The following is a 24,002-nucleotide window of genomic DNA, read 5'->3' as shown; positions in this document are numbered from 1 at the left end:
TATGCACTTCTAAGAACAAGAACAAGACCTAGACTGAATGATATGTTGATATGTTCATGTTTTATTATAATATTTTATATGTTGGGAGTCGGCCAGAGTGGCTGGGGCAGCCCAGTCAGACGGGTGCTGTATTAATAATAATAATAATAATAATAATAATAATAATAATAATAATAATAATAAAATACCCCGCCCATCTGGCTGGGTTTCCCCAGCCACTCTGTTGGGCGGCTTCCAACAGAATATTAAAATACAATGGTCTATTAAACGTTAAAAGCTTCCCTAAACAGGGCTGCCTTCAGATGTCTTCTAAAAGTCTAGTAGTTATTCTTATTATTATTGAAAAGGACGTCCCTCTTTTCATCGGAGAAATGTTGAAGCATATGTTGCTTGAATGGTAAAAAAAAAAGCCTGCAATAATACATTGGGTTAAAGATGCACTTGTCTCTTTTATCGCTTTATTTTTGCTGTCAATTTTGCCATATTAGCATTAACTTCTGAATAGGTCGAGGGTCGGTCTGTCTATCTATCTATCTATCTATCTATCTATCTATCTATCATCTCAGGGGTCAGCAAACTTTTTCAGCAGGGGGCCGCTCCACTGTCCCTCAGACCTTGGGGGGGGCGCACTATATTTTGAAGGGGCAAAAAATGAATTCCTGTGCTCCGCAAATAACCCAGAGATGCATTTTAAATAAAAGCACACATGTTTGCCTACCCTTCATTTTGACGCCAATAAATAATATAAAGGGGGGGGGGAGAGAACCCTCTAAACTTCCAAATGAAAAAGACTCACTGATGATTTAAAAAAAATAAAAACCCAGAACTTTCAGGAAGCCAGAATCCCAATTATTCATAGTTCTTTGAAATGAGGAATTCCCCCTGGCAGGAAATTCTTTCTGCATGCTTACAACGGGAAAATTGCCAGGAAAATCTATTTTCTGCATCTTTCCAGCGACTGGGCTCCAAATGCTGGCTTTGATCTACCAGTTCCTCATTTCGAGTTTCCAGATCGTGGCTGAAATCCCTTCCCCACTGAACCGCAGCCCCCCCACCCCGAGACACACTGCAAAGCAGGAAGCCCCGAGTTCAAATGCCGCCGCTGACATGAGGCATGCGAAAGGCAAGCCACACCAACCGCCCTGCTCTCGGCCTCAGTCTTCCCCATCTGCGGAATGGGCTGAAGAACACGGGCAAACTTTGCAGTACTGCTGTAAGGGACAAAATACCGTGTGCAGAGTTCTTTGAACCCCATAGGAAGAGAGAAGACGTTTTTAGTTTTTTCCTGTTTGGTTTTTTTTTAATCATTATTCTCTTTAGTTCAGCCTGAATTTTATGGAATATTCGGTTGAAAACCTTTAATAACATAGATTTTTTAAAAGTTCGCATAGTCCCCTGCAATTCACATTTTGCTGCATTGATAAGATTTTGAAATAACAATTACAAGGTGAGCCCAGCTTCGGCTGGGGAGGGCGGGGTATAAATACATTATTATTATTATTATTATTATTATTATTATTATTATTATTGATAAACCTGATCAAACGGGGGAAAAGGGTGGAATTCAAATGAATCTGACAAGCATCTGAAAAGAATTAAGATGCCCCCAAATCCCTAACCAGCACTTTAGGGGGGGGGAGTTTTATTATTGAATTAAATTTTGATATCGTTTTGCAAATAGCAATTATCAATGAGGGTGGGGATCGCTTGGAGGAGAAAGTCTCTGGAATTGCCGACTTTTTCCGTGTATAAAACAATGTTTTCTGAAAAGGAAGGGGCCTTTTATCATATGTGGTGGGAATGTAGAGAATTTTTTTAAAAAATTGGGAAATGATATATAATGAATTGAAGAAAATGTTTAAAATGACATTTGCAAAAGAAAAACCCAGAAGCATTTTTGTTAGGGATTGTAGGAAAAGACCTGCCAAGGAAAACAAAGAATTTATTTATGTATGCGACAACAGCGGCGAGAGTTTTGATAGCACAAGGATGGAAGAACGAGGAAATCCCGACGAAAGAGTAATGGCAAGAGAAATTGATGGACTATGCAGAACTGGCGAAACTGACATATAAACTGTGAGATAAGGACAATGGTGGCTTTAAAGAAGAATGGGAACTTTTTACAAAGTATTTAAAAAGACAACAAAATGAATCGGACTCTTTGGCAGGTTTTGAATAAACATACACAAACTTATTGATTGCTAACATAGTAAACAGATAATATAAGGATTTATACAATTTTACAGTACGCAGAGAACAATAGGTGTTGAGAAATCAGAGAGAGGAGCTGAAAGGGGAAAAATAATGAATCTGATATGTTTTGATATTGTGTTATGTTGAAATTGTTAATAAAAAAATCAAAAATAAAAATGAAAGGATGTTTTCTGCTAACTTTATTTAGTAAAAAATTGGGGGTCGTCTAACCCACCGTGGGAAAAACAGAAGGAGAGGATCGCTGGGGGGGGGGAGGAAAGTTGATCGCCCCCAAACCTCTTGATCTTACAAGGTAGAGGCTCCCACCTCGTCCCTACTCGCGAGTAAGAGAGGAAGCAGGAGTTTCCGGGGCGCGGAACACCGGAAATCTGCAATGCATTGCAACATCAGCCAGACTTTTATTTTGTCTTTTTGCAACGGGGAACAAAACTGCAATGCGAATTCGACTGCCGATTTTAAAAGGGGAGCCGGGCGCGCATCCCCGCATCCTCACGTGCGCCTTACCTGCTTTCCGCAGGGGCTCCCCAAAACGCGTGTCAAGGTCAGTCTCCCCCACTGGCCACGTTCTCGGATCGCTGGAAAAGAGGGAAACTCTCCGCACGTTACTCCACCCTGGAGGCAGGATCGGGGCTGAGCGGCACCACCCCTTCCGGGTCCCGATCCAGGCAGTGCCCCGGCGTGGTCCTACTCGAGAGTAGACCCGTTGAGAAGACGGGAAGAAATTCAAAGAGGCATTATAATGCAGAGGCATTCGAAAATTAATGGACATTAGTGTGATGTTGGATAAAAATTAAGTGGTTACCAGCTGTAATGTAGAGGTTGACTAATAAGTTACAATAAGTTACAACAAGTTATAATAAGGATTTGCTGAATTAAGAATTTGAACTGGAATACAAAAGGGGGAGGTGAGAGGAGGTCTGGGAAATAAGTTAATGGAAATAAGTAATGGAAACTACATTTGTTTTAACTGTTCTTTTTTGTTTTTGTATTTTTATTATTTCTTTTTTTCTGTATTTATTTATTTTTGTATTAATTGGAAACTTTAATAAATATTATTAAAATAAAAAAAAGAGAGTAGACCCGTTGAAATTGCAGGGCACCCCCATCTTAATAATAATAATTTATAGACCGCGCATCTGGCTGGATTTCCCCAGCCACTCTGGGTGGCTTCCAGCACATAGAAAAACATAATATTTATTTATAAATATTATTTAAAAAACCATAATATTATTTTTGGGTGGGGAAGTTTTTCAAGCTGAAAAACTGAAAAGTCTTGGCCGTCCTCTGCAATTGCTTCACCTCCATATTTGCAGGAAGGGGAGGGACTGGTGACTGGAGAAGCAACACCACCTGGTTCACCTGCGGAACTCACTGCCACAAGAGCGTCCTGTAGGGTCTTTTTTGTCGTATGTGGTGGAAGTATATAAAAGCTAAAGGCTTTGGGGGAAAGACAGATAACGAGTTGAAGAAAATGTTCCAGTTGGTTGTTCCCAAAAGTCCTGCAGCTTTTCTCCTAGGGAGGGAGTTCCCCAAAAAAGATGATTAAACTAATTATGTCTGCAACAGCAGCAGCCAGAATCCTGTACACTCAGAAATGGAAAGGAGGAGGAATGGCTTCAGAAGTTAGGTATAAAATGGGAATGAAAATATCCTGGCAGTAAGGGTGGGGAGTCAATTTTTTAAGAAAAATGTATATTGAAATATAAGTAAACTGGCCAATTTGTGAAAAAGCAATTAAAAATATCTCTAATAATAATATTAATAAAAATAAGCGTGCCGGCAGTTCCTAGTGGAAAAGGACTAAGGCAAATTCACAAAAAACATACAATCTACCAAGGGTAACCAGCAGCTGTAGTCAGTGTGAAGCCTCCCAACCAGGGGCAGTCTATCTGCATGTTTCTTTTTTCTTTTTAATTTTTTTATTAACAATTTCAACATAACAAATTATGAAAACATATCATATTCATTATTTCTCCCCTTCAACCCCCCCCCCCGAGACTTCCCTCTTCTCTGATTTCTCAGCACATCTTATTCTCTGCATGTTATAAAACTATACATTTCCTTACATTATCTATCTACCATGTTATCAACCAATAAATTTGTGTATGTTTATTCAAAACCTGCCAAGGAGTCCAGTTCATTTTCTTGTCTTTTTAAATAAATTGTAAAAAGCTCCCGTTCTGCATGTTTATTTATTTATTTGAAACTTTTACAAACCGCACTTTTATTGGAAAATAGCTGTCCCCTCTCTTTTTCCCGGTTTGTAGCTTTCCATGCTTATTTGTCTGTTTCGTAACACAAGGAAATATTTAATTTTTTTTTAAAAAAGAGGAAAGTTAGCCAGACTAACTTGTGGAACTCCCTGCCACAGGAGTGCTTAAGAGCAGCGGGGAGAAGGGAGAGTTGGCACCGCTGCCCTCAGGAGAACCGGAACACGCTCCGGAACGATCTAGAACCACCGGGGCTGTTCCGGAACGTTCCCTGGAAGCCAGAATGCCCCATTGTCTGATGCCCTGGAGATGCCAGGAATGGGAGATGGGTTGGCGGACCCCATGCCTGGCCTTGGTGGCGGTTCTGATCCTGGGGCCGGGCCCCTCCTGGCTCTGCCTGCAGTGCGACCCCAATTTCGCCCTCCGCTTCGCCTCCTACGCCCCCCACTTGAGCCGCAAGTCCTGGGGGCTGGGGGACGTCCCGGCTGCCGGGCGGAGGCTGCGGGGCTGGGCCCAGGACACCCTGGCAGAACTGAACCTGGGGGTCCCGGCGGAGATCCGTGAGTCGCCTCGCAGACCCAGGGTGCCGGATGTGGCCCTCCAAACCTCCCGATGTGGCCCTCGGGTCATAGCACCCCTTAAGCAATAACACCACCTCTCTCCCCATGGACGGGCCCCATGTCAAAGATGGGGAAATTCAGGCTTGTGTGCCAATGTGGCCCTCGAGACCTCTCCACCTGGCCCCTGGAAATCTCTGCAAGCCACGCCCCCTGGCCCCAGGCCTTCTTACATCCCTTGCACTGCCCGCTGTTGTCCCCCGAATGCGGCCCTGGGAAGGCCAGCTTGAAGGAAACATGGCCCTCGAGCTAAACAAATAGATTTCCCCCCACCTCCCACTTAGACGAAGGAAGACAAGGCTTTCCTGCACCGGGTTAACCTGTGGAACTCCCTTCCACAAGGTTTGACTAAAAACCAGGTTATTCTTTTTTTAAAAAAATCGAAATGTCCCTTTGCCAAAACTCTTGACCCGTTAGGAGCGCAGCCTTGCATTTAAGGTCCACATGGACTGCGGCTTCCTGGGGGGGGGGGCCTTATGATTTTTTGTATGCTCTCTCCCCACATCCTGTCCTTTCCCCCATCTCTCCCCATCTTACACAGCGATGGAGAAACTCCAGGCAATAGCTACAGTCGTCTATGGGAAACTGGACACCCTCTTCAAAGGGAACACTTACAAGCCAGGTAAATAAATATAAATATAGATTATATAGAAAGGGTCTGCCTCTATCTGTTTGCCTGGATGAGGATGACCATTTCTGGTAACTAGAACCGCCCAAGGCTGCGATTCCTCTGCAAAAGTTTGCAGATGTTCCTAATCACAGAATTGTAGAGTCGGAAGGGACCCCCAGAGGCATCTAGTCCAACCCCCTACACTGCACGAATCTTTTGCCCCATGTGGGGCTCAAATTCACAACCCTGAGATTAAGATTCATGCTCTACCAACACACTCGTGCTGCTGGGCCTCTCTCTCTCTCTCTCTCTCTCTTATAAATGTTTTTATTGGTTTTTATCATACAAAATTACAAAACATACCACACAGTTTATCACAAACACAATCTTATTAGACTTCCATCAGCACCTCTGATCATCCTCCATCTTAATCACTTCTTATGCATTTCCTAACATAATATTGCCTTGAACATCTCTTAACATATCATCTTTCCTTTTCCATTTTTACAATATTTCTAATATTATTCCTCACAGAACTTTTTGTAGACCTACAAACGTCGTCTGATCAGCACAAATACTTTTCAAATAATCCGTAAATCTACTCTAGCCCTCGGTAAATTTCTGGTCCCACTGGTTTCGGATCCTTCCTGTTAGTTTGTCAAGTTCCGCATAGTCCATTAATTTCATCCTCCATTCTTCTTGCTTCCATTTTTGGGCCAATAATATTCTTGCTGCTGTTACTGCATATAGAAAAAGCTTACATTCCTTTCTATTTATATCATTTCCAACAATACCCAAGAGAAATGCTTCTGGTTTCTTTATAAATGTATATTTCAACATTTTTTTCAACTCGTTATATATCATCTCCCAGAAGCATTTCACCTTTTTATATTCCCACCACATGTGATAAAATGTTCCCTCTTTTTCCTTACATTTCCAACATTTATTACTAACTCTCTCTCTCTCTCTCTCTCTCTTCTCACCCCCCACCAAAGGTGTACTTCCGGAAATCCTGCGTTCCATTTTCGAGGAACAAGTCAAATTGCTACGGAATGCCATCATCGAAAGTGAGTGCTCCCTCCTTCCGTCGTTTGGCGTTTGTTTTCCTGGATTATACATACAGTGGTGCCCCGCAAGACGAATGCCTTGCAAGACGGAAAACCCGCTAGACGAAAGGGTTTCCGTTTTGGAGGTGCTTCGCAAAACGAATTTCCTATGGGCTTGCTTCGCAAGACGACAATGTCTTGCGAGTTCCTGTGGGTTTTTTCCTCTTCCCCCCCCCTTTTTCTAAGCCGCTAAGCCGCTTATCCGATAAGCCGCTAAAAGCCGCTAAACCGCTAATAGCGCTAATCCGCTTAGCCGTCAATGGGCTTGCTTCGCAAGACGAAAAAACCGCTAGACAAAGAGAATCGCGGAACGGATTCTTTTCGTCTTGCGAGGCACCACTGTACCTGTGTTTCGGAGCAGGGCTTAGTTAAGAAAAGGCATGTTCAGAAAGCAGGGTGGCTCTCCCACACAGAAGCCCCTCTCGCAGGCCGGCTTGTGGGAATGCCTCTTTCAAAATGGTGGGCAACGGGAATGCATCGCCTCTGGATAAAATGCTAAAGCGTGTTAATTCTATTTTTGAAAGCAGTTGGTACCGCAGCAAGCAGTTGGTCCCTTACCTTTCCCGCCCCGCCCTGGACACAGTGATCCATGCGACGGTCACCTCCAGGCTTGACTACTGTAATTCGCTCTACGCGGGGCTGCCCTTGAAGCTGTCCCAGAAACTCCAGCGGGTGCAGAATGCTGCAGCGAGGCTCCTCACGGGGTCTCTGCCATGGGAGCAGATTCACCCAGTGCTCTACCAGTTGCACTGGCTCCCGGTGGAGTACAGGGTCAGATTTAAGGGGCTGATTTTGACCTTTAAAGCCCTTCATGGCCTAGGACCCTCGTAACCATGGGACCGCTTCTCCCGGAGGACCTTAAGGTCCATAAATAGCAACACCCTAGAGGTCCCAAGTCGCAAGATTGGTCTCAACTAGGACCAGGGCCTTTTCAGTACTGGCCCCGACTTGGTGGAACGGTCTGTCACAAGAGACCAGGGCCCTGCGGGACTTGACATCTTTCCGCAGGGCCTGCAAGACAGAGCTGTTCCGTCTGGCCTTTGGTTTGGACTCAGTCTGACCCTTATGTTGCCCTCCCCTTATGGTCTTGATCTATGGGCTACTTTTAAAATGAGGTTGCATTTTAAATTGCATTTTAACCTGTATTTTAAATTGCCGCCCCCCATTATTATGTTTTTACTGTAATTTTACTCCTGTTAGCCACCCTGAGCCCAGCTCTGGCCGGGGAGGGCGGGGTATAAATAAAATTTATTATTTATTATTATTATTATTGCTTTGGAAATGCATGTAATATTGAGCAGCAAATAAGGCTGGGTAGGGAAAGATCAAGGCTGGGGGAGTCGGCATGTAAATTTGTATTAAATTAGAATCAATTTGATGTTCGGTTGTTAAAATTTTTGAAGAGCAATAGCAAGTAAATTTGCAAAACAAAAAGGCAGCCGATGGAAGTGCGGGAATGTCTCATCGAAAAGTTCAGCTCTTGGGAATCCCTCTTCTAATATGGCAGCCAGTGATAGATAGATAGATAGATAGGTAGGTAGATAGATAGATAGTGTTAAGTAGTGGGCGAACATATCAGACTACACAGCGATTCTTCCAAAGCAGCTCTTTATTTGTAAGCTGGAACAGAACTAAGCTGAGAAGCTCAGTCAGCCTGCTTATATAGAGCTCCAGAACAATGTAACTGTTGCCATTTTCTAAAACTATCCAATCTCTGAACGTCACTTTTCGATCCTTCATTTGCATAACTATCTACAGTATCCCCCTGCTGGCCCAAGGTGAGAACTTCAGTACATAACAGATAGATAGATACTGTAGATAGATAGATAGATAGATAGATAGATAGATAGATAGATAGATAATTTATTACAATCAAAGACCAGATCACATAACATAACACAATAAAAACAGCGTTCATAAAGATAAAATATACAATCGGAGCAGATTGCAGCAGTAGCTCATGAGTTAAAATTGAGATATATACATACACCCGTACACCTGAGATTTGGGCTACCATAAAAATTGACCCTGGGGCGCCCCAAAGGGTGACTTCAGCATTTCCCTAGTAAGCTATTTTATTCTAGAGGATGATCTGTGCCTACAAATCTGGGCGCAGAATCTGGCTACCAGCCAGGTCGTTTTGTGATCTTTGCCTAAGTGGAGAGAATTAAGTTTAGATTTGTCTGAAAGATCGGCAAAGGATCAGTGGTGTCTCTACGAATCTCAACATAAAAAGGACATCTAAAAAAATATATGTTCGGGGCTTCCGCATACGGGACTCTTCTGTAGGAGCCTTCCAGAACTGGTGAGGGCAAGGCTGAGCTTCTAGCAAGAGTAAAAGCCTTTATTGCGTTTCTGGATGTGAGGAAATAGAGATATGCTGCTGGAGCGGCTACATATCTCCCGTTTTCTATGATTTTATAATTGGGGACCCTTGTGCAGTCCTGTTGTCTCTCTATGTCCAGGATTCTTTGCCTAACCACGGATCTAGCTTGGCCCAGGCACATATTATGAGGGTTTGGGGAGCAGGGTCCAGTTTCTGAAGAGTGTTTAGGACTGCTGTCTGCCAGCCAGACTGAAACTGATGGCTCAGAATCAATGGGGCTATTCCTCGGGGGAGCAGTTTCAGAGTTAGCCACTTACCATATTTTTCGCTCTATAGGACGCACTTTTTCCCCTCCAAAAATTAATTAATGTGTGTGCGTCCTATCGAGCGAATGCAGGCTCCTTGGCTTCAGCGATAGCAACACGAAGCCTCTGAAGCGCAGAGGGAGCGCTCCCTCCGTGCTCCGGAGGCTTCGCGATGCTTTCGCTGAAGCCTGGAGAGCGAGAGGGGTCGGTGCGCGCAGACCCCTCTCACTCTCCAGGCTTCAGGGATAGCCATCTGAAGCCTTCAGAGCGCAGCGCGAGTTCCCACTGCGCTCCGGAGGCTTCAGGTTCCTTTCGCTGAAGCCAGGAGAGCAAGACTCTCCTGGCTTCAGCAGAGAGGGAGAGCTGCGCAGCGCCCCTTCAGCCAAGCGGGAGGAGAAATGGAAGGGGCTCCGTTTCTCCTGCCGCTTCGCTGAAGGGGCGCCAAGCAGAGAGGGGGAGAATTTTTCCCCTTGTTCTCCCCCTCTAAAACAAGGTGCATCCTATGGTCCGATGCATCCTATAGAGCAAAAAATACGGTATATATTGATGTTAGACTGATATGAGCTTTGACTTTCATCGTGCCTGTTTCTAGTCTGACATGGCAGCCAGTGGGAAAAACCCTTCTAAATGGACAGCTTGTGGGAAACTTTTTTCTTTTTGTATAATTTTTATTAATTTCCCAAATTTTAACAATTACTGTATACAATACCATTACATAACAACTGTTGTACCATTTGCTCTTGCAGAGCTGTCGACTTCCCTCGGTCCTTTTCCTGGTTTCCTTCTGCTACTTTTTATTTTGCACATTTATAACATCTCCATCCTATATTTATCTTGTCTTAACATTCACTTTTGTCTTAAATAGAACGTGGATTCTTCTCACGAAGTGAGTCTTATCTCGGTCCTGCTAGTGTCTTTATATGTGTACAATGAGTCTCTAAGTATTGTATAAATTTAGTCCATTCTTTCTGGAACACTTGATCACCCTGGTTCTGGATACGTCCCATCAGCCTTGCCATTTCCGCATACTCCATTGCCTTCGTCTGCCATTCTTCTATTGTTGGTCGCTCCTGCCGTTTCCACTTTTGGGCTAGTAAAATTCTTGCTGCTGTTGCAGCATACATAAACAGTTTTTGATCTATTTTTGGTATTTCCAGTCCAACCATTCCTAGCAGAAATGCTTCAGGTCTCTTTGGAAAGGTGTACCTGAGCATTTTTTTTAACTCGCTATATATATATCATTCTAGAAGACTTTAACCTTGTCACAAGTCCGCTTGTGGGAATGCATTTCAGCATAGTTTCATAATAAGCCATTCCTCCTTCGTTGGTAAACCTACTCCCCATCCATTTGTGCAAATAATTAAGAGGAATAAATTTGTGTCAGGGGGTTATTACTGAATTTGCTTTTCAGTAGTTTCCTTTTTGGGGGGGTTCTTTTCGAGTAGTTTCTGCATTTCTCTTTGGTTTGGGGTGGTTTGCTTGCTTTTCAGAATTATCAATGACAAAAAATATATATGACACAATACCTTTAGAAGCGCAGAAACTGAGATCAACAGGGGATGCATAACTCCTGGGAACGCCTTGCAGGAAATGAATCATAGCATTGAAGAGTTGGAAAGGGACCCCAAGGGTCATCTAGTCCAACCCCCCACGATGCAGGAATCTCAGCTCAAGCACTGTTAAGTTGGTTGAATGCAACTGGTTAATCAACTGCCCGGCTGTGGCCCAAATTTCAATTACTCTTGAGAGGTGGCCAGAGAGCCACAAGGGAACCCTGCTGCCTAAAAACCGACTCACTTTCTCTCTCTCTCGCCTTTCCTTAGGTAGAGTGAAGTGTGAACGCCATTGTGGTAAGTGGGCTTTTGGGGAGGGGTGCCCCTATCTTGAATCACAGCAATGCCTTTTGTGTGCCTGAACGGAGAGAGGGGAGTGTGTGTCGATGCCCTCTGACTTTGTGGGGTCAAGACGTGAGCCTGTGGGTTTGCCAGCATCCATGATTGAAGGATTAGCTGCTGGTATGAGTGGTTTATATAGGGATGCGGGTGGTGCTGTGGGTTAAACCACAGAGCCTAGGGCTTGCCGATCCGAAGGTTGGTGGTTCAAATCCCCACGACGGGGTGAGCTCCCGTTGCTCGGTCCCTGCTCCTGCCAACCTAGCAGTTCGAAAGCACGTCAAAGTGCAAGTAGATAAATAGGTACCACTCCGGCGGGAAGGTAAACGGTGTTTCCGTGCGCTGCTCTGGTTCGCCAGAAGCGGCTTAGTCATGCTGGCCACATGACCCGGAAGCTGTACGCTGGCTCCCTCGGCCAATAAAGCGAGATGAGCGCCGCAACCCCAGAGTCGGTCACGACTGGACCTAATGGTCATGGGTTCCTTTACCTTTTATGAGTGGTTTGGCAGTGAGCGCAGGTGCTCATGTGGTGGTTAGGCATTGGTTCAATGTGGAGTGGGGGGGAGGTTGTCACACCTGCCCCGCCAATGTGCAAAGGTATTCCGTTAAAGGAATCCAGGGATTTGCCATGCTTTTGTCGACCCCTTTCGAGGGCTAGGGCCACGCAAGAGTCCCTGGGAGCATTTGGGATGAGGTTGAGTCTCATCCTGGTTCTTTGCTCCCCCACGATGTTTACCTGTACTGACCATATGGTGGGGCCCAGTCGTCAGTGCTGCCCTCATGAGGTCAGGTGCAGCTAGTCGGAAACCAATGCCTAGACAAACACGCACTATCGGTAATCAATAAAGTTATGGCCAAAATTATGCCTATAACCTAAACGGTGGTTAAGAGGGTTGCTGAATTGGTTTTGTGATTTCACACCCAAATATTACCTTCAAAGCCGTGGCCCTTTATCAGGATGATGGGGTGCATCTCTCCTCATTGGAGAATGACATCTGGTTGGATACGGTTGCGTTGAAATTGAAGGTTTGGTTGGGTATGTGAGGGGTTTGGTGGCGAGCGTAAGGGCTCAATTGGCAGTTAAAGGTAAAGGGACCCCTGACCCTTATGTCCAGCCGTGGCCGACTCTGGGGTTGCGGCACTCATCTCGCTTTATTGGCCGAGGGAGCCGGCGTACAGCTTCCGGGTCATGTGGCCAGCATGACTAAACCGCTTCTGGCGAACCAGAGCAGCGCACGGAAACGCCGTTTACCTTCCCGCCAGAGCGGTACCTATTTATCTACTTGCACTTTGACGTGCTTTCGAACTGCTAGGTTGGCAGGAGCAGGGACCGAGCAACGGGAGCTCACCCCATTGCGGGGATTCAAACCGCCGACCTTCTGATCGGCAAGTCCCAGGCTCTGTGGTTTAGACCACAGCGCCACCCGCGTCCTCGATTGGCAGTTGGGCATTGGTTAAAACTAAAGGCTAGTGGCCCCTGGGTGATGGCCTGCAAAGGAAGGCGGCCCCTTAAAAACTGAAAAAAAAACTGCCCCACTCTTCAAAACATGGGTTTGGACTTTGCATTGCAAATGATGCTCTGGTGTTTTAATCTCTAATGCAGAGGAAATGGGTCCATCCGTGGCACTAGAAGATGCTTGCGCCACCAGCCTCAGCCAGCCGGCCACCTGCCTCCCATCTTCCTCCTCCGGTCTCAGTGATGCCCTCCTAGAACAGCAGGGAGGGAGGAGGAGAACAGGGATGAAACCAAACAGAGCTTGCCATTGGCTCTGGCGCCACCTGCTGTCGGGCTCCTGTCCTGATCTACCTGCCCAAAGGAGGGCTTGCGGGAGGATGTCAAAGACATCCGCATGGCTGGTTCTAGTGCTTTATTACAACTGATCCAGAATGCGGCTGCCAGACTGGAGACGGGGAGGGGCCGCTGGGACCATGCAACACCCTCTTATTTATACCCCGCCCATCGGAATGGGTTTCCCCAGCCACTCTGGGCAGCTTCCAACACATATAAAAACATCAAGCATTAAAAACTTCCCGATACAGGGCTGCCTTCAGATGTCCCCTGAAATTGTATAGTTGCTTATCTCCTTGACATCTGATGGAAGGACATTCCACAGGGAGGGTGCCATCACCGAGAAGGCCCTCTGCCTGGTTCTTCATAATTTCACTTCTCACAGTGAGGGAAGCACCAGAAGGCCCTCGGAGCTGGACCTCAGTGTCTGGGCTGAGTGATGGAGGTGGAGACGCTCCTTCGTCTACTAGGCCGAAGCCATTTAGAGCTTTAAAGGTCAGCACCACTGGGAGCCAATGTAGGTCTTTCACGGGCATAGGCAAACTCAGCCCTCCAGATGTTTTGGGACGACAACTCCCATCATCCCTGACCACTGGTCCTGTTAGCTAGGGATGATGGGAGTTGTAGTCCCCAAACATCTGGAGGGCTGAGTTTGCCTATGCCTGGTCTTTCAGGACTGGTGTTATATGGTCCCAGCAGCCGCTTCCAGTCACCGATCTGGCTGCTGTATTTGATGTCTTCTGTTTTTCTATGATTATTTTTTTACAGGAATAAAGCAATACGAAGCCATTTCTTGCGTGACATGCAACGCCACCAAGCCAGCTTGCTTTGGATATAATTGCGAGTAAGAATTCTTTCTCTCATTCCCATGTTAGAAAAAATAGAATTAAAAATGGCATTTGGGGGAGGCTGATTCCCATAGCAGAAAAGCTTCCAGGCCCCTTCCTGCAATTATTCTCCATTGTGTGAAATCTAAGCCAGTGGTTCCCAAACATTTTTTTGCAGGAGTGTGGGGAGTACATCCCCACTGGTTCCACTAACTCATTCCCAGGGGGGAAAGCAGTATTCAGAATAGCAGTTTGCAAGGAAGATAATAACACAATGAAACTCAAAATCAGTAACAATTAAACTGTACATTCATTCAAAATCCAATTAGAACAATTTAGTTTGATTAATTCAACAAAACTGATTTCCTTATCCATTCTTCTTTGGCGGGAGCTTTTTCCTTCCATTTTTGTGCATTAAGAAATCCTAGCTGCTCTCTTTACTTACATAAACAGCTTAATCATCTTTTTTGAAACTTCTGTCCCTATAATCTCTAAGAGCAAAGCTTCACTTCTTTCTTTTTTTGTATAATCACTTTGAGCATCTTTTTTATCTCATCCTATATCCTATCCCAAAATACCCTTGGCTTTCTTACAAGTCCAGCACCTACATATGGGGGTGGGGGGGAACCAATTTGCTTGTTCACACATCCAGCAGTTAGAACACTGTCCAACTATCTTGTCCTCTGTCCTCCCCTTCTCCTTCTGCCCTCCATCTTTCCCAACATCAGGGTCTTTTCCAGGGAGTCTTCTCTTCTTCATGAGGTGGCCAAAGTACTGGAGCCTCAGCGTCAGGATCTGTCCTTCCAGTGAGCACTCAGGGCTGATTTCCTTCAGAATGGAGAGGTTGGATCTTCTTGCAGTCCATGGGACTCTCAAGAGTCTCCTCCAGCACCAGAATTCAAAAGCATCCATTCTTCGGCGATCAGCCTTCTTTATGGTCCAGCTCTCACTTCCATACATCACTACTGGGAAAACCATAGCTTTAACTATATGGAACTTTGTTGGCAAGGTGATGTCTCTGCTTTTTAAGATGCTTTCTAGGTTTGCCATCGCCTTTTCCCCAAGAAGCAGGCGTCTTTTAATTTCGTGACTTCTGTCACCATCTGCAGTGATCATGGAGCCCAAGAAAGTAAAATCTCTCACTGCCTCCATTTCTTCCCCTTATGTTTGCCAGCAGGTGATGGGATCAGTGGCCATGATCTTAGTTTGATCTTCCATTAAAAACTGCAAATTGAATTGAAAGTGCAGACGATGGGGGTAGCTTTCCCTCTTTATCTGTTTGTTTCATAACACAAAACAAGGACAAGCTAACTGCAGCCAGACAGGTTATAGCGAGTAATTTGGGAAAATGCAGAAGAGCTAGGAGTGAACCAATGGAGGGAAAAAACTGAATAATATTATAATTTTAGAATATCTAACTGTGAAGATACACAGAATGAAAGGGTTTGAGGTCAGTGAGAAAGAGGAGGATTGGTTTGAGAAGTTATTGAATTATTTGGGTAAGTTTGAACAATTTGGGGCAATTAAAATGTTAAAATTTAAATAAACCTTGTGGATGGAGGAGTGTTAACGTATATAAAATTGTCCATATGGTTGATTTGAATATGTTGTCATTGATTATGTATACCCAATGTATCGGCTGCCTGGGGGGTTTCACTGTTTGTGTTTGGTTGTTGGTAAAAAATTAAAATTAAAATAAATAATATAAACTAATAATCATATTAAAAAACAGGGGAGACTGGTTTATTAAGGCAAGTGGCTTCAGTCTGGCCCTGACACCAGGAAGTCTCTCCAGCCACAACCCCACATTCTGACCCCGAGTTTCTGTCCCCTGTTTCCACCCCCCAGGTCCTCTGAAGACTGGGAAGATGCCTTGAAGGGACTCTACGAGTACATGTGAGTTCTCCAGGGGCTTTGCAAGTTTAGCGGTGGTGGGCAGGCATTTGGGAGGCAAGAAAGGGGAGCAAGCAGTCCCTGGTGAAGTTACTAGTCCCTGTGTTTCTGGAGACAGGGTGAACGAAGTGAGACGGGGAGAGGGGCCACCAGGGACACCCCCCCCCCAGGTTGGTGGACTCATCCCTGGCTTGGGGCAATGGGAATTGGAGTTGCAACATCGCGTGGGTCACAGGTTTGCCGTGGTCTAAGAAGATGCATTCTCTAGTGCATGCAAGCAATGGAAGAATGCTTCTGTTCAGGACAGGCGCTTCCTCCTGGGAACAGGGAATGCCCCTCTTTTCAGCAGGGGCAGGGAGAATTTGCATCCCTCCATAGATCATTGGCAGAAGGCCTCTATTTGCAAGATGAATTCCCTCCTGAGAAAGGAGAATGCCCCTTGGAAGGTATCTTCATGCTTGCTGAGAATGCAAAATCGTATATTTTTCGCTCTATAAGATGCACCAGACCATAAGATGCACCTAGTTTTTGGAGGAGGAAAACAAGGAAAAAAATATTCTGAATCCCAGGAGCCAGAACTGTTATGTACTGAAGTTCTCACCCTGGGCCAGCAGGGGGATACTGTAGATAGTTATGCAAATGAAGGATTGAAAGTGACGTTCAGTGATGGGATAGTTTTAGAAAGTTGCTACAGTAACGTGGTACTGGAGCTCTATATAAGCAGGCTGGCTGAGCTCTTCAGTTCAGTTCTGTTCTGGCCTCTGAATAAACAAGAGCTGATTGAAGAATCGCTGTGTCGTCTGATATGTTCGCCCACAACTTAACAAGAACAGCAAGAGGGATTGCTGCACAGCCTGCACTCGCTCCATAAGACGCACACACATTTCCCCTTACTTTTTAGGAGGGAAAAAGTGAGTCTTATAGAGCAAAAAATACGGTATTTTGGACCCAGCTCTTTGGTTTTCTCTCTGAAATTATTAAACAAGCCCTTGCCAGGCCCAGCCTTAGCCCTGCTTTCACAAAACCCAGATTCCGACCCCACCACCCAGCACAAAGATTTAATTCTTTTTCTACTGGTAGCTGCACACCTAGTGATAGCAGATCCCTGGAAATCCCAGGTGTTGCGACTTCTTGAGATGTGGTTCCATAATATTAGTTCGGAACGACGAACTGGGCTTGGAAGAGTTGCAAATGGGGTTATAAAGGAAAATAAAACCTGGTCTCCCTTCTTTTTATATGTAAGGGGGGGGGGGGAGAAAATAAAGCTCTCCCACCAGCCTCACAAACCTGTCTGTGGAGAACCTGCCAATGTTTTAAGACCATGTAAAATGACATTTGCCGAAAACTTTTGTAATGTCTCAGGTTTTAATCAAGACATTGTGGTTGGGGTTTTTTGAACTGCTGCATTTTTAATAAAAGAAAATTAAGGAAGGAAGGAAGGGAGGGAGGGAGGGAGGGAGGGAGGGAGGGAGGGAGGGAGGGAATGCCTCTTCTTAGATCAAGGATCAGTGGCACTCTCATTTTTGCAGAGCTCTAACTCCTGCCATTCCCAGTTCCCGGCCATGTGGGCTTCTGGGGCTACTGGAAGTTGCAGTCCCTGCAATATAATGAGGGCCACAGGGCCCCACCTTGGCCCTTCGGACTTTCACATTGCAGAGGTCAACAATGCCACGTCCACGCACAGGCGACAAGCCCCAGGCTGTTTGGGGGAAGCAGAACGCAGCAGTCCTGCCCCCCTTTAGAAAGAACTGGCTGGTGGGGGCTCTACGGGATTCCCATTAGGTGGCGGCACCAAGACTTTGGAACTCACTGCCACTTGATATCGGGCAGGAACTTCCATGGTACTCTTTGCGGTGCCTACTTAAAACATATTTGTTTAGGGAGGAGTATCCCGACACATTTTTTTTATTATTATTATCCCACCCATCTGGCTGGGTTGCACCATAAACATTGATGTGTTTCGATCTCCTTTTAGTGCTGTCGCTCATTTTAATTACCTTTCAAATGCTTTTAGCTGTTTTTAAAACTGTTTCTACCAGTAAAATTTAATGTTTCTTGCACACCACTTACAACCCAGCGATATAAGAATTTGGTTGAAGAAATATAAAGAAATAAATACCGTAATCCTGTTTTTTTCTTCTCTTCCTCTCTCTCTCTCACAGATACAGTTTGACAACGTAAGTTGGGCGTTTTGACGCGTGTTTTGGAGCAAAGTTTTCCGCAGCGACGAAAAATTGAGCGCGGGAAATGGAAGAGTTTGCCCTTTTCTGCAAGGCCCCTTTTCTTCTGCGCCCCGTGCGACACTCTTGCGAGGAGGGCGGTGGCAGGAGTCTCCCTGATGGGCAGCAGAGGGGCAGCAGTTTCCCAAAATCACCAGCTGGGGGGCTCCGGGTTGGCCCCCGAGTGGGAAAAAAACAAACAGCACACCACTTTTGTCCAGGCTGCCAAAAGTGAAACCCTGAGCAGCTGAATCCACATAAGGGAGACCCACGTGGAGGGGCAAGATGAGCTGGGGTAGCTCAGTGGGCAGAAGACGAGACTCTTAATCTCAAGGTTGTGGGTTCAAGTCCCACACTGGGCAAAAGATTCCTGCATTGCAAAGGGTTGGACTAGATGACCCACATTGTCATGTGTGTGTCTTTGTTTGTGTGTATGTATGCAGAATATGACGTTTGTGTGTGCGTGCGCGTTAAGATCCTCAGAAATGATTTTAATAGGATCTCTTTCTTTAACTTAAGATTTTTGAATTAATTTTTCAAAACTTTAACCAATTAATTTCAATTTTCTAATTTCTCTTTTGATTTGACTTTCCACTTTTTCTTCCATGCTGTTTTTCATACCAATCCCTTTCACAAATATAACATCACACATTTCATCCAAGACAGATTCCTCCATTTAATCTATTATCGTTTTCTTCCCGTTGCTCAGATTTCAAATCCTGCTTGTGATTTCATTTGGTTACAATATTAACCCCCCCCCCTCAAATAATCAAAAATTTCAGTGTGTTTTTTTTATTAGCTGGGAACTCTTTTCTGGGTGATTTTTTAACACCTGGCTGCTGTCTTCACAGGAACCCAAGCGAGTGGTCGATGGCACTGAAGCAACTCCCGGGATTTAGGTAGGCGCCCATTTTCTTGAAAGCCACTGGAAAAACTGAGGTACTCCCCCACAAAATGTAGGGCAACAGTTGCGGGTGGGGAAACAGCGGCCGGGAGAATCAGTTTGTGGGAGAGGGGGGGAGGCTTGTAGATTAAATTAACGAATAGCTGCCGAGACAATATAGCAGGGACTCATTCCTAGAAAGGAGTGGCCCCTTTCTGGGATTAATTGTTCCGTCCCAGGAAGCGGCGCCAGAGCTGAAGGGAAGACAGGACGGCTATCCTCTCAGGGATGTTGTGTTTTACAGGATTTTACTCTGTGCTTTACAGATTTACTCTGGGATTTTATGTTGCATCCTGCGTTCAGCAGGGGGACTGGGTGATCCTTTGAGGTGCCTTTCAATGACTATTGGTTCCTGCTGATGCAGCATTGCAGCAGCTGAGCAGGTGTAAACCTGGAATAATAATGTTTTTATTATTATTTATACCCCGCCTATCTGGCTGGGTTTCCCTAGCCACTCTGGCCGGCTTACAGCAGCTACAGGGTCCACAAGAGGGAGGCAGATACAAGGGGAAGGAAAGGAATTGGGACCACAGCATCAATGTGTTTTAAGAAACCACCACGAACATTTTTAGAGCATTGCAGTGGGGGTCTCTTCCAACTGTACAATTCTGTATTTCTCTCCCCCCCCAACTTTATCTTTCAGCCACTGCACATCTACAAGGTAAACAACTGGCCTGGAGGAAAGATGGACCGAAGTTGCTGATCCGAAAGTTGTTATTGTGTTTGTGGCTGCGCGCACACACATTTCCAAAAAATGGATTCCCCCAGATAGAGTCCCAAAGACAGCTGTAGTTCGCCCCTTGCAAAGCAACAATTCCCAGCGCCCTTATCCTAATGCCATAATGCTGCAAGTCTATGGTGTGGCCAAGTTTTGAATGCCCTGTTACGTTCTGGTCACCTCTCTTTGAAAATAATAATAATAATAATAATAATTATTATTATTATTATTATTATTTATTATTTGTACCCCGCCCATCTGGCTGGGTTTCCCCAGCCACTCTGGGCGGCTTCCAACAAAGATAAAAGATACACTAAAATGTCACATATTAAAAACTTCCCTGAACAGGGCTGCCTTCAGATGTCTTCTGAATGTCAGATAGATGTTTATCGCTTTGACATCTGGTGGGAGGGCGTTCCACAGGGCGGGCGCCACTACCGAGAAGGCCCTCTGCCTGGTTCCCTGTAACTTGGCCTCTCGCAGTGAGGGAACCGCCAGAAGGCCCTCGGAGCTGGACCTGTGTCCGGGCAGAACGATGGGGGAGGAGACGCTCCTTCAGATATACTGGACCGAGGAGATTGTTGAGCAGGGTAAAGTTCAGAAAAGGGGCAACCCGAAGGATCGAGGGGTTGGAGGAAGGTTGCAGCATTTGGGGCTTTTTAATGCAGAAAGGGGATGCGGGTGGCGCTGTGGGTTAAACCACAGAGCCTAGGACTTGCCAATCAGAAGGTCGGCAGTTCGAATCCCCACGACGGGGTGAGCTCCCGTTGCTCAGTCCCTGCTCCTGCCAACCTAGCAGTTTGAAAGCGCGTCAAAGTGCAAGTAGATAAATAGGTACCACTCTGGCGGGAAGGTAAACGGCGTTTCTGTGTGCTGCTCTGGTTCACCAGAAGTGGCTTAGTCCTGCTGGCCACATGACCCAGAAGCTCCCTTGGCCAATAAAGTGAGATGAGCGCTGCAACCCCAGAGTCGGCCACGACTGGACCTAATGGTCAGGGGTCCCTTTACCTTTACCTAGTGCAGAAAGGGGTTACGTGAGAGAAGTTCATGCATAGTCTGGAGAAAGCAGACAGAGGGAAGTTTTTCTCTGCCTCTCAGGACATTTGAACTTTTGGATATCTGACAAACGTTGGAATAGTTAGGACTGATGAAAGGAAGTATTTTGTCACCCGACACAGTTGAACTGTGGAACTCACTGCCACTGGATGGCTTTAAAGGAGGATTAGACAAATTCATGGCCAACGATGGCTGCTAGCCAAGAAGGCTATGCTCTGCCCGCCACGATTGGAGGCAGTAATGCTTGGACTAACAACTGCTGGAAAACACAAGAGAGGGGAGGGCTCTTGTGTTCAAATCACGCCTTTGGGTTTCCCAGAGCCATCTGGTTGGCCACTGCAAGAAGAGGGTGCTGGACTAGATAGGCCATCTAATGTTCTTAAAAGACAGCTCCCAGCACACTCGGGCAGAAAATTGTGCTCTTCCTTATTCAGTTCACTAATGCTTCCCACGAGGCTGATTCGCAATGCAATGACTGTTAACGTATATAAAAACAGCTTAAAACAATCACACTTTGAAACTATGATAAATATTGTTACACGCCACTCTAATCTCTTGAGCGGTGAGAGACTCCAGGGGTTCCTGCATCTACCCAGGGCTCAGTTCCCCTGGAAAGGTCAGTAGAATCCCACTTCTGACACCAGTGTTGCACACACCCAAATCTCCAAGTGCTGAGAGACTCCAGGGGTTCTGGGCACTAACTCAGGGTTTGGCCTCCTTGAAATAAAGGCCAGGGGAGACAGTGGCGTCTTTAGCAGTTATGTTTTTTATCAACACATGTATACAACCGGCACATGGCGTTGAACTTAACTCCGTGTCTTCCTCTGTTTCCGCAGACCAGAGAACCTGAACTTTACGAGTAAGTTTCCAAAACTTCGACTTGGGTGCTGCAGGGGGCATGGCTTCTTCACGACTTATGGGCTGATGTGAAATAGAGGCATTCTCTTCCATTAGCAAGGAAGACCTCTTCTTAGATCAAGAAGGGAGAAACATCTCTAGCCCATCTCTTGCTGGACTCCTGTCCTCCCAGACCACGTGTGAGATGGGAGTAATGGTTCCATCTTAAAGAGGCATTCTTTCGAGGGATTGCGCCTCTTCTTCAAGAAGGGACGTAGGAACCTCTGTGGCTGCCGACTCCTGGCAAACAGCCACCATCCAGTGAGCCAAAAATCAGGAATGGAGTTGTCCTCCAATATCTGGGGAGGCCACAGGTTCCTAATCTATTATGCCACCATGTTACAGAGATCGAAAGGTGGAGTCAGAAGGGCGCTGCATGCCGGTTTTAGGGGCAGCAGCTACAAGGGGAGGGTCTCTAATGCCTGCTTTGTGTCCCCTAGGTATAGAAAGCACCCTCTCGAAAAACTGGCTCAACTTGATGGCGCTGAAGGAGCTTGAGGGAGAGACCCCTGTTCTCCAGCTCCTCGCCCCAATCTGCTGAATTCTTTTCCTTTCCGCAATGTTCTATGGAGAGCCCACTTTGATGTAATAAAATTATGGATAGAGAGACCCCTGCAGTTTGCCGCTGTTGAGCTTGGTTGTATCAGAAAGATGGTCTCATTGGTTTTACACACAGCCAGGAACCTGGTAGATCCCTCCCAGCTACATATGGGTCTGGGTCTTTTGAAAGGGAAAATGGGATCAACTGGAAAAGGGGTTTGATGGCTCCCGTCGTTTGGTCCCAGCGCCTGCCAACCTAGCAGTTCGAAAGCACCCTTAAGTGCAAGTAGATAAATAGGGACCGCTTTATACCGGGAAGGTAAACGGTGTTTCCGTGTGCTGCGCTGGTGCTGGCTCGCCAGAGCAGCTTCGTCACGCTGGCCACGTGACCCAGAAGTGTCTTCGGACGGTGCCAGCTCACGGCCTCTAGAGCGAGATGAGCTCGCAACCCTAGAGTTGGACACGACTGGCCTGTACGGGCAGGGGTACCTTTACCTTAACCAAACCCAACGTGGGTGGCGCGAAGGTAAACGGCGTTTCCGTGCGCTGCTCTGGTTTGCCAGAAGCGGCTTAGTCCTGCTGGCCACATGACGCCGGCTCCCTTGGCCAGTAAAGCGAGATGAGTGCCACAACCCCAGAGTCGGTCACGACTGCACCTAATGGTCAGGGGTCCCTTTACCTTTACCCAAAACCGAAGCTTTTCCAAAGCGGGAGGAAAGATGAAAGACCTTTCAAGAGTCAGCTGGTTTTGTAATTTTATTGGATCATCTCAACATACACACACGCACACACAAAAATTGGTACAGCAGCTTTGTGGCGTTTTTCTCTTTTGGGGATTTCAGGGGAAGGGGGGGAATGTCGATAGCAAATAAGTTTGATTTTCTTCTCCCCTCCCCCCCCAAAAAACATAACACATCATACAGTTTTTTAAAGGTTCTAGAATCACCAAAAGGTTTCTGCAAGAGAACATAATCTACATGCTAAAGTGAGGGGTTTTTTTTTCATCCAGGAATATATGTACACATATATAGATATATATATACTTCTTTTTTTTAATCCACTAATTCCAAGGAACCGTTGTCCTTTTTAAGACAAATTTAAAAGACGCCGTGCAGTCTCCCTCCCAACGCGTACACAAAAATCTGGACTAAGCCACGGAAGGCTGAGCAGGAGCTTCTCCCTACCCAAACGATTTTTTAATACTTTTATCAAGCAACATGGGCCCCGAAGATAATGTGGGAAAGTGGAGACCTGGATCCATCTGATAAATCAAGTTCTGCCAGAGCAAAACGCACCCCTTTTCCCCCAAGCTGGCAAGCATTTTGCAAGTGGTTTTGGATTTTTAAAAAACCCAAACCTACCCCCAAATCATAGGGGGGGGGGAGGCTGAGACACCCATGTCTTGAAACAAGCAGCACATCAAAGAGCAAGCCAGAGACCGGGGTTTTCATGCTTGTTTCTGTGCTCTCTCTGCATCCCACAAAATATACTTTATTTGGGGGTGGGGGGGTGGGGAGGTTGAAAAATGATATTTTGCGAAACAGGTGGGTTCTTGTAAAAAAATTGCTAAGTGCCATATTCCTCAACAGTGATCAAGCTGATTTCAAAATAAATAAGTCGCCGGCTCACTTCCGTCTTACGGGACAGGCGCGTGGGGGAAGATTTGTCGAAACCAGAGGGAAGAAGACTTGTTTCCAGCCAAGAATCTCCAAAAAACACAAGGAAGCCGTCCCACAAGCTGTGCGGTCTGCCAGTTTCTCGGACCAATGTCTGATCGGTTAGTGTCTTGATCTGGGAGTTCAGAAGCCCAAGGCACAGTTTATGGGAGCAGGTGGAATAT

General features: G+C 45.9%; 1 protein-coding gene across 1 annotated transcript; it reads left to right on the top strand.

Annotated features, from left to right (window-relative positions):
- The first annotated feature begins 4,692 nt into the window (after positions 1-4,692).
- On the top strand, positions 4,693-22,239 carry IZUMO4 (IZUMO family member 4). Its single transcript, XM_081846420.1, has 11 exons — positions 4,693-4,984; positions 5,583-5,663; positions 6,647-6,718; positions 11,212-11,238; positions 13,838-13,913; positions 15,745-15,792; positions 17,952-17,966; positions 18,860-18,907; positions 19,595-19,612; positions 21,562-21,584; positions 22,063-22,239. The coding sequence occupies exons 1-11, from the start codon at positions 4,708-4,710 to the stop codon at positions 22,161-22,163; spliced, it is 786 nt and encodes a 261-aa protein (XP_081702546.1). The 5' UTR covers positions 4,693-4,707; the 3' UTR covers positions 22,164-22,239.
- The last annotated feature ends 1,763 nt before the right edge of the window (positions 22,240-24,002 follow it).

The sequence above is a fragment of the Podarcis erhardii genome (genome assembly GCF_964252035.2).
Source record: "Podarcis erhardii genome assembly, chromosome: 18".
NCBI lineage: Eukaryota > Metazoa > Chordata > Lepidosauria > Squamata > Lacertidae > Podarcis > Podarcis erhardii.
This window is presented reverse-complemented; position numbering and strand designations above follow the sequence as displayed.